The following is a 10,456-nucleotide window of genomic DNA, read 5'->3' as shown; positions in this document are numbered from 1 at the left end:
ATTTTGGGCCCTGCCTCCCGGGGCACACCTGGTCAGGCACCTGGGACCACGTTTCACACACAAGAGACTCCCGAGGACACACAGGCACACTTGGACACACGACCTCCTCTGGGGGTCATCATATGAAGAGCCATCACCACATCCCGTCACAGGCTCACACTCTTCCAGAATAGCGCAGGCACATGTGCACGCACACACACACACACACAATCCCACACAGACCTTCCCAGATCCATCCACAGAGTAACACCAATAACACCCCAGGGACATACAAAGACCCTCACCGACACATAGACCCCCAAAGAGACTCAAACATACACTGACAGACAAAGACACACTCAGACCTTCCAAGACATAGTTACACGGGTTCCTGGAATCACCCTGAGCCTAGTTGCCTAGTTATACAGATACACACAAGGCCACTCAAAGTCACACAGGTACACACGCAAAATCTCATATGGGACAAGTCCGTGTGGTCCCACACACAGATGCTTCCCAAATCATCTAGACATGTGGCACACACAAAGTCACACAAAGATATACAGATCACACACACACACACACACACACACAAGGTTACCTACGATCACAAATGTTCAAACATAGAAAGAGTTAGGCACACAAGAGTTGGTCACACCAACACCCAAAGACACACATAAACATCCCCAAATCACAAAGGGGACTGTGAGGCCAGCCCCCAGCCGCAGACAAGGCCCACAGGCACACATTCCCACATGCTGCGTGTGGCACAGCCTGGCTAGGGCCGAGGGTAGGCAGGCAGCAAGGCCTCCCGCAGCCAGCACTCATCTGGAGGCAAAGGGAAGGAATTGGGGAAATGTTTCATTTGCAGCAGCAGGAGACCCGCCCCCCTGCCCCCACCCCCGCCCTGGAAACCTAGCCTGAGCTCCTGAATGGGGCCTCTGTATGCTGCCACCACCCAGCTGACCCAGGGAGTAGGTATCAGGGGGGTGAGGCTGGCTGTGCCATGTCCTCAGCCAAGCCTCAGGGGCCACCCAGCCACATACCAGGGCCCAGGCCAGAGGCCCCCAGACCACGGGAGCCCTCCCCACACCCATCCCCACGGCATCTGGAGGCCACTCCCAAAACCCAGCCCACAGGCAGAAGACAGATCAACTAGGGGTTGGCTCTCCAGGTGTCCCTGCCTCAGGCCCACGTGTGTCCCCAGGTTGGGCAGCTGGCAGTCTCGTGCCGTGAGGCCCCTTGCTCCAGCATGAACGTATGACAGCAAGGCTGTATGTGGCAGCATGGCTGAGGAGGTGACAGTGTAGTTGTGTGTGACAGTGTAGCAGGGCTCCCTGTGCAGCCTGGAGATGGGGGTGGGGCAGGCATAGCCCCTTGGCTCATGTCATCACACACACTGTCACACACATAGTGTCACTGTCACACCTTCTATCACACAGCCACGCACATAGCCACACTATCTCATCCTCAGTCACACTGTCACACACAACCACACTGTCACACATGCTGTCACACATAGTTACGCTGTCACACCTTCAACCACACACAGAGCCACACTGTCACACCTTCAACCAGCGACACTGTCTGTCACACCCTCAGCCACGCTGTTACACACAGAAATACCATCACACCCTCAACAATTCTGGTCACACACGCCTTCGGCCACATGGTCTCTGGTGTCCTCACAGCTAGCCTGACACGCTGACCCTCGCACTGCTTCAGCATCACACTAACCAGCAGAGGCACACTGACACGCCCTGTCCGGGTGCCCCTGCAGCTGTGGTTGCCACGTGGCCACACAGAGTCACTGCTCACCCCCCCACCCCCGGTCACAAGGAGGGGAAGCAGATCTGATCACTTCATCCCCAGGCTGTGGCACACAGCTGTCCCTCAGTCAACATTTGAACCAGACCAGTCACTCCAGCAACACAACGACATACCCTCCCTGTCATGGTGTCACAGAGCAGGCAGCCAGCAGGTACAGGCCACTGCAGAAGTGCGCAAAGACACTCTGAAGACACACACTTACGGACATACACGCTATTGCAGGTGACAGGCACACATCTCACACTGCCACACAACACCCAGAGTCCCTGGACAGAGCTACAAAGAAACAGTGGATGACAGCCGCCACCGCTGTTACAAGAACATCCTGTCACACAACAGTCGCTCTCCCCAGCGCCTGTCACAACATTGAGACAGCCCCTTAGCTGTCCCCACAAGCAGCCAAGCATTCTGACATGGCCCCCACAATAGTCACTAGGATACCCCCCAGCCTCCCAAGTCATGGAGACAGGGACAGAACCGTTCTGACACCACACCCCCCCCCGCGGCCCGCCCGCTGCAGTCAGTGTGCGGAGAGCCAGGGGGCTAATGGACTCGCAGCTGTAGGCAGTGGGTGCCAGCCCCCCCAACTCATGAATATTCATCAGCTGGGGCGCTCTTGAACCTGTGGGGAGTCGGAGGTCCCAGGCAGCTGGGCACCCCCTTCTGTGCCAGGAGGCCCTCAGGTGAGGGGGGGCTCAGCCAAGCCCGAGCAGTCCTCAGAGCCCACCCCTAGTTCCACACATAAATACACACGAATCTGTGAACACGGACCTCCAGACACACAAACAACAGTCCTACAAAGTCAAAACCACACCCAACAACATAGCCATCCACCGCGTGTGTACACACACACACACCTCAGACTTGCAAATAAAGGTGCACACACAATCACATAAACTCACAACCACACATAATCATACCAAAACCACAGACACAAAACACACGTGTGCACACACACACACACGACATGAAAAAGCAGAGGTAAACAAACACTCAGTCACACGACCACAAACACGCAGATACACCATCGCACCCAAACTACATAGACAGTATCATACACAGGCATGAAAACGTACACACACACACACACACACAGGCATACGATAACCTCCAAACTACAAGTTAATTCTCATGAAACACCCACATAACTGTGCAAACATGCACCCACATGTTCATACATACAGTTCCACTGACTCTCAAACTCACAGACACACAACAATCCCCAAAAAGTGACCTCATGGACCATCTCTGTGTCTTTCTCACTTTCTCTTGCTCTCTCTCTCGCACACAAGCACGCACCCACCACAATCTAATTCGGCCCACCCCTGATGTTTTACAGGACGGGAAACTGAGGCACGGAGTCCCTGAAGGCCGGGTGAAGGGACAGTCCCTCCCGACTCCAGGCAGAGGCTGCGGCCGGGCGCCCCCTGCTGGCCTGGCCCCTTCTAGAGCGCGCGGGGCGGCGGCGCGCGGGGCGGGCACGCGCCTGACGTAACCATGGCATCCTCTTGGCACGCGCGGCCCGCGCGGGGAGGGCGGGGCGGGCGCGTTGCCATGGCGCCGACGGGCCGCGTGAATGGGGCATTGTTCGTCGCGGCGCCCGGGCCAGGCTGTCCAGGACCCACCCGGACCCACCCGGGCCGGCAGAGACCGGGAGATGGGGCTGGGGAGAGATGGGAAGACAGGGAGAGACAGGAGGTAGGGAGAGACCGAAAGAGCCGTAGATGCGAAAAGGAAGATACTTAGAAGACAAGGGGAAGAGCGAGCGGGGGAAAGACAGAGAGATGGGGGAGGCCTGTGAGATGGGGGGAAATGCCCAAACGAGGAAAGCCTGACAGAGGAGGAGGGCTAAGGAGAGGCAGAGCAGGGGATCAAGACGGAAGATGAGGGCTGAGGGGAAACAGAGGCCCACTGTGCCCGGCGCTGCGCCTGGCAACGGGAGGAGGCAGAAGACCAGGACCCGGAGACCAAGTCAGAGATGCTAGGAGGTGGGGGGAGCCCAGCCAGATGGAGGGTCAGGGAGACCCAGGAAGGAAATGAAGGGAAAGCTCCGTGGGTCTCTGGTCCCACCCACCTCAGTCCCTTCTCCACTCCCCTCATGTTTCTGTCCACTCCCCTTTCCACGACTCGCCTCCCCCGGTTGACACTCTCAGAAGACAAACCTCAGTCCTACACATCTCCACACACCCGCTATAAGAGACCGTCGACACAGAAATCTGGTCCTTGGGGACATGACACGGACACAGTGACCCCTACTGATCCATCCACAGACACCCAGAGACACTTACAGTCATGGCTACAGTCAGGCACACCCACGACAGGGACTCCTACCCCACACCAGAGCCCCACAGATGCACCATTACATGAGGACCCTGCCAGACATGTGGTCCTGGTCACACACGGTCACACATCACCACACAGGCTCACCCTCTAGGGAACTCTGTCATACGTCCCCCGCCCAGACACAGAATGCTCTCATCTGCACACCTCTCCCTACATTCAGTGACACCTTCTACGACACACATGCACTGTCCCCCTGGTCTGACCCATTGACTGGCTTCCTGTCCCCTAGTCCAGATTGGGGGGTCTGTGGGTCTGCAGGGTCAGTCCCCATGTCTCACATACAGACACTGTCGTTGGTGGAGATTGGGAAGGGAACGGAAGGAGGTGAAACCCCACCTCACTCTGCTTCAAAGAGCTGGGTCAAGCCAGGCCAGGGTGTTCCCCTAACTTCTGGCTGTCTGGGTCAACTTGGCCCAAACCTGGACCAAGGGTGTCCCCTGGTGGCCATGTATGGTCCCTGCACCCATCACGTGGGGGAGATGGTGGCGGCCCAGTGACCCAGCCTGAATAGAAGGGCAGAGAGGACAGGCCCAGGCTTAGTACAGAGACCTGGAGAGACTTAAAGCCTGGGTCCAGAAGCGAGAACCCAGACCCAGAATTCAGAGCTTGAAATGCAGATCCCAGAATTCAGAATCAGAGTTCAGAATCCAGAATCTGAATCTAGATGCCCGGATGCCAAGATCTAGAATCTAGATCCTAGAACTCAGGTCCCAGAATTTAAAATCCAGGTCCAAATGTCTAGGATCTAGAATCCAGACGTTTACATCCTGTCTCCCAGAACCTAAAACCAAGGACCCAGAGCCCAAAACCCTCCTCGGAGCCAGGTCCCAATATTCCCCAAGCCTCCCACGTTAGACCCTAGGCAGCAGGGGTTGGTCCCAGCCGCTGTCCCTGTGTATTTACACACACACACTTCAACAGGATCTTACAGACCCACACCCCAAAACCTACAGCCTGTGACCATCACACGTACAACGTCATACACTACAGATACACATGGACAATCACACACACACACACACACACACACACACACACACACACACACACTTACAGCCTAGCTTCACAGCATCACCTAAAGAAACCCAGAACTGCCATATGCTCCTCTCCCAGCACATGGACCCATGTTCTTCTGTGCACCCATGCAGTCTCAGAGCTCCCCCCCCCGCACCCCCAATCCATCCCACCAAGCTCAGGCACACAGCCACCATACCCAGAGACACAAAACCCAGGACACCCCAGGTTCTGTGCCCTGCATCCAAACACACTCACAGGATTGTGAAGGCTGGCACAGGCATACACACATACACACGCACACACACACACACACAAACTCCCCCAAGCATGGAGAAGCCCCGCGCCTTGGCAGCTATGCAGCCCCTGGGAACAGGACCCCTGGGACAGGGCTTGCCGTGCACCCCCGTGCCCACCCCAGCCCTCCCCTGCCTGGCCGGCTGGCGGGCTTTAATACAGATGCCAAACTCATAATTGTAACTGAGGGTGACAGGGTCACCTTGAGCCCCAGATGCTCGCGCGGTGACAGATGGCGTTGGCAAACCTGATTAGCGGCCCCCGTGCCAGCGCCTGTGGCACCTGCATCCCTTGCCCCTCCCCCGCTCCCCCAGCACTCATTACCCACCCATTACTGGGCCTGGGGGGCGGGGGTGGGGGCCGGCTGGCACTGCCCAGGAGGGGGCAGGGACTCCGGGGGCCCCCTGGCACTAAGGTTCCCAGCTGGCTCCCCGGCTGGCAGGAGGTGGGCACAGCTGAAGGGGGGTAGCAGGCGCCTCGTGCCTGCCAGAGAGAGGGGTACCTACGGTGCCAGGGCTGAGCTGCCCACTCGGACCCTGCCCGGGCTTTGGCCCAGAACCCTGGAGGGAGGAGGGATAGTGCGCCCCCTGTGGGCCCGTGCGACCCTCCCCCACCCAGGGCCCTTGGAGCCAGGCTTTGGGAGCTGGCAGCCTGGCCTGTTCCCACCCCGCTGTGCAGGCCTGTAGGGTCAGAGGTCACAGGCTCCCACGCCCTGCTGGCCCATCTGTTTCCTCGGGTCCCCTCCTTCTGCTCCCCTCACCTGGGGCCTTCCTTCCTGAGGCAGGAAGAGGGCTGAGAGGGGCCTGGCCACCCCCCCAACCCACCCCACGCTCCGGGGGGCATTTGGAGGCAACCTTGACAGCGCCACATGTCCCTGCGTCTGTGCCAGACGGGCCCATCTGCTAGGGCCCTGGTTCCAGCCGCCCAGAGCCAGGCTGCCCTCCTGCGCCGCAGACCCTGTACCAGGCTACGGAGGGAGCACCCCTGCTGCCTACACCCCAGCCCAGGGCCACTGCTCCCAGGGAACCCTGGTTGGAGGAACACACACACACACACACACGGACACGGACACACACACATGCACAACTGGGCTTGGCCAACCATCACGGTTCCTGTTTAATTCCGCACTGTGCATGGGGCTGTATGGAGACTTAAGGGGCTGGGGCTGAAGGGGCAGCTGGGATCACATGGTCCTGCCCCTGACTTGGGGAGCCCACGTTTCCCCCCGCGGCTCCGTGGGCCTCCCTGCCTTGGTTTCTTGAGGTCCCAAGAATGGGTCATCCCTGTGTCGCCTGCTCTGCGCAGGAGCATCCGTCCTCCTTGTAGCTGGGAGCGTGTCTTCCATTCGATGAGATGGGGTCCGGCCTGGTGGTTAAAATTCGTTGCCACGCGGCCTAGGATTCGAATGCCGGATCTGTCACTTATTGCTGTGTGACCTGAGCAAGTGACTTTGCCTCCTAGAGTCTCAGTTTCCTTCTCTGGGAAATGGGATGATACCAACCCGTATCTCATTGGGCTGCTCCGAGGAGGACGTGAAGTAGTGGGTGTCAAACACTCAGCGTGGGACGGGGCAAACGGAGTGCTCCAAAAATGTGTGCTATGACTGTGAGTGGTCCACACCCCCACATCCCCAGTGAGGATACATCTGGTGTCCCTGGAGCCCTGTCTGGCTGTCCCTGTGTCCCCAGTCTCTTGACCCAGTGCTCATGATCCAGGTCAGCGTCTTCTGGGCACGTCCCCCCCACTCCCGCATCTCCCCAAGGAGTTTGCGTCTGTGTGTCTGTCCATCAAGCGCAGATCACGCCTTCGGGCTGCACTGACAGCCTTCAACCAGCACAGTAGATGTCTTCATCCGTCGACGGGAGTCTGGGCGACTCGCCCGACACCACAGGAGGACAGGGGTCCGGCGCTTGCGAGCGGGCACACAGCTGTTGCAGAGGACGAGCGGGGTGGGCTGCGAGCTGGGGATGTAGAGGGAGGAGCAGCGGCCAAAGCAGAGGTGATTGCGGAGGTGAACTGACGAGCAGCCGGGCAGGGAGAGCACCTGGGGCCGGGAAATGGGTCAAGGGCAGCGGAGTCTGGGGCCCGAATGGGGAGAATCATCATCTACCCCCACCTCTACAGGCCCGGGCTCTGGTCCTGAATGCTACCTCCTGGCTGTGTGACTCGGAGCAAGCTACTTAACCTCTCTGGTCCTGTTTCCTCACCTGTGAAACGGTGGAAGTTCAGCCAGGCAAGAAAGAAATCAGTCTTGCCCTTTCAACAGGAGTACTACAGGGAAGGGCTGATTCTTCCGAGAAGGAGATGATGAGGAGGTCACTTGGGGATTGGCATCGGGATGAGTCTGCTGCGCCTCCGGGGAGGAGGGATGGCAGGAAGGGGTGGTATTATAGGAGCCTGGGGGGATTTAACAGAAAGCCTTTAGCCCCTTGCTGGGCACACAGTTGGCTTTCAATAAACCTTCTGGGGTCCCCTCCAACTTCGCGGCTTTATCAACTCGTCCCCAGATCATGGCCCTTCTCTGTTTAAACCCTGCATTCCTGACGCCCTGCGACCCCCCCCAATCAACCCCCCTCCCTTCACTCTTCTCCAGCCGCCCCAGCCTCCTCACTGCTCCTCTGGTACCCCAAACACAAGCCCACCGCTGGCCCGTTGCCCCTGCAGAGCCCTGCACCTGAGCTCATCCCGATTGAGATCATCCCGACTGCTCCTTCCTCAGAAGCACCCCCACAGGAAGTGTCTCCCCCTGGTCTCTATCCCTGTGGCCAGTCTCTTTCTTCACGGGCTGCTAGTAATTTATAGTTCTGTCTCTTTGGATGTTCCTCTCCTAGAACATAAGATACCTGGACACAGGGACGTTCTCTGCTTTATTTAGGCGGGCGGCTCAGCTTGCCCATCGTGTGGAAAGCTGACATTGCTGAGCCCTAACACCAGGCCAGGGCCCGCACTGCTCACCTTCGGTGAACTCACTCCTCCCACAATGCTCCAGGCCGGAACCTTGGAATCCTCATTTATATATGAGGAGACCAGAGGCTCTGAGCAGTCCCTCCCTTAATGAAAGGACTGCGAACCCTTAGAAATTCTTTGTGTCATCCTGGGGCAGTTATAGCTCTGGGAGAGGATACACAGCTGGATCCCAAGCCAGGGGTTCCCTCTGCGGGGTGCAGTGTGCCTGCCTGGCTGCCTGGGGCAACTGGGGCAGGATTCAGGGCAAGGCAGCTGGTCCAAGGCCACGCAGTCACCCGCATGTCACCTGGATTCAGCGAAAATTTGCTGAATGAATAACAAGCCAGGGGGTGCTGGGAACGGATGCCTTGCAGGGCATGGCTCCAAACACCTTGTGTAAATTCATGTCTATTGTTAAGTCTGTTGTTGCAAAGATAGGAAATGAGGCTCAGAGAAGGGAAGCCACTTCCCCGGGTCACACAGAAATCATTAGTTAAGGCATAACTTGAAGCCAGGTACACCGGGCACCAAAGCTGGTGTTCTAAACACATGGTCTGAGTTCTCACAACACTTACGGAGCAGTGACTGGGTGCCCAGACCCATACCTGTCTCGTTCAACTGCCCAGTAGCCCTTAAAGGGCAGATACTATCATTCATTCATTCATTTATTCATTCAACAAACACTGAGGGGTTATCGTGTGCCTGGCTCTGCTCCCAGGCCTGGAGATGGGGCTACGGAAGCAAATAAGGCATAACATAATCCCTGCGCTATTGGAGCAGACATCCTAGTGAGGGAGACACAATAGATGCAATTTCAAAATCAGTTTTAGATGTTAGGTGATGTGTTCCGCAGTGAGAAAAAAAGCAGGAAACAGGCAACAGGGTGGCAGGTGCTGCATTTTTAAATGATGTCTGAGTAAAAACCTGAAGGAGGTGAGAGAAGAGCCACAGAATTCTCGGGGAGTTGGGAGGGAATGGTAGAGGCAAAAGGGAACAGCCAGTGCAAAGGCCCTGAGGTAGCTGTGACATTGAATGTGTCCAGATAAAAAGCCAGGTGGCTGGTATGACAGGAGTGAAGTGGGTGAGGGGGAGAGAGAGGAGGCAAGGGTGAGGAAGTGAGAGGCAGAGTGTGCAGGGCCCTGTGGACCTGGCTTTTGCTCTGGATGAAGTGGGAGCCATGGAGGGTTCTGAGTTGGGGAGGGAGGGAATGTGACTCAGGTATGCGCAGGTGCCCTCTGGCTGTTAAGTGGAAAAATAGACTTGGGTGGGAGACCAGGTAAATCTCATGGTTGGGTAGGAGGAAACTGAGGATAGGAGAAAAGCAGATGGATGTCGGGCTTGACCCCAGATCTGTGCAGGACCCCAGCCTGTGCCCTCTGCCCATGCTGAAACTCCACCCTCCCCTCCCCCCACCCACCCTCACCTGAGTGTAGGGCACAGCCTTGCACATCTCCTGGGCCACTTCCTGCGGGTCCAGTGGCAGAGACACGGTCGGGGCCACCTCCTGCCCATGGTGCTGGCTACCTCTCCCCAGCGGCCCAGTTTTCTGCAGGCCCAAGAAGGCCTTCCAGCTGCTGAGGGCAGAGGACTGTCCCTGGGAACCTAGGGTCCCTTGGCCCAGGGCCCGGGTCTGATTGGTGGCATCCCAGAGCTGAGGTGGGCGCCCCAGGAGTCCAGGCCTCCCGGAGCCCGTGTGCAACCGGGCCCCACTGAGAAGGCTCAGGAGAGTGGTCAGCTGGCCGAGGAACATCCGTCTGTCTGTCAGTCAGTCTGGGACTGGGCTCAGGGTCCTGGGCAGTCAACCCTGCTGTCTGGTGAGTGGAGTCTCGGCCTTTCAGACCTGCTTTTAATGGCCTGCCCCCAAACTGGGCAGCTCTGGCGGGAGACACCACAGTGGGAAGGAAAATAAACCAAGGCCTGCTGGTTTCCCACCCCTCCCCCTCAGCCTGCCAGGGTTCTGGGTGGGGGCTGGGTCTGTGGGTGGGTGGGCTGTGGGGACAGGGAAAGGCACCACCCGAAACACAGGGGCTCTGGGGCACAATGCCTG

The 10,456-nt window shown here is 57.9% G+C and overlaps 1 protein-coding gene across 1 annotated transcript; it reads right to left on the bottom strand.

Annotated features, from left to right (window-relative positions):
* Positions 1–6,558: 6,558 nt before the first annotated feature.
* Positions 6,559–10,237, bottom strand: DAND5 (DAN domain BMP antagonist family member 5). The gene is made up of 2 exons (XM_032360477.1): positions 9,833–10,237; positions 6,559–7,507 (listed from the first exon to the last, which is right to left on the bottom strand). Exons 1-2 carry the CDS (start codon positions 10,157–10,159, stop codon positions 7,262–7,264), a joined length of 573 nt encoding a protein of 190 aa, XP_032216368.1. The 5' UTR covers positions 10,160–10,237; the 3' UTR covers positions 6,559–7,261.
* Positions 10,238–10,456: the final 219 nt, after the last annotated feature.

This window comes from Mustela erminea, chromosome 1, assembly GCF_009829155.1.
Source record: "Mustela erminea isolate mMusErm1 chromosome 1, mMusErm1.Pri, whole genome shotgun sequence".
NCBI lineage: Eukaryota > Metazoa > Chordata > Mammalia > Carnivora > Mustelidae > Mustela > Mustela erminea.
This window is presented reverse-complemented; position numbering and strand designations above follow the sequence as displayed.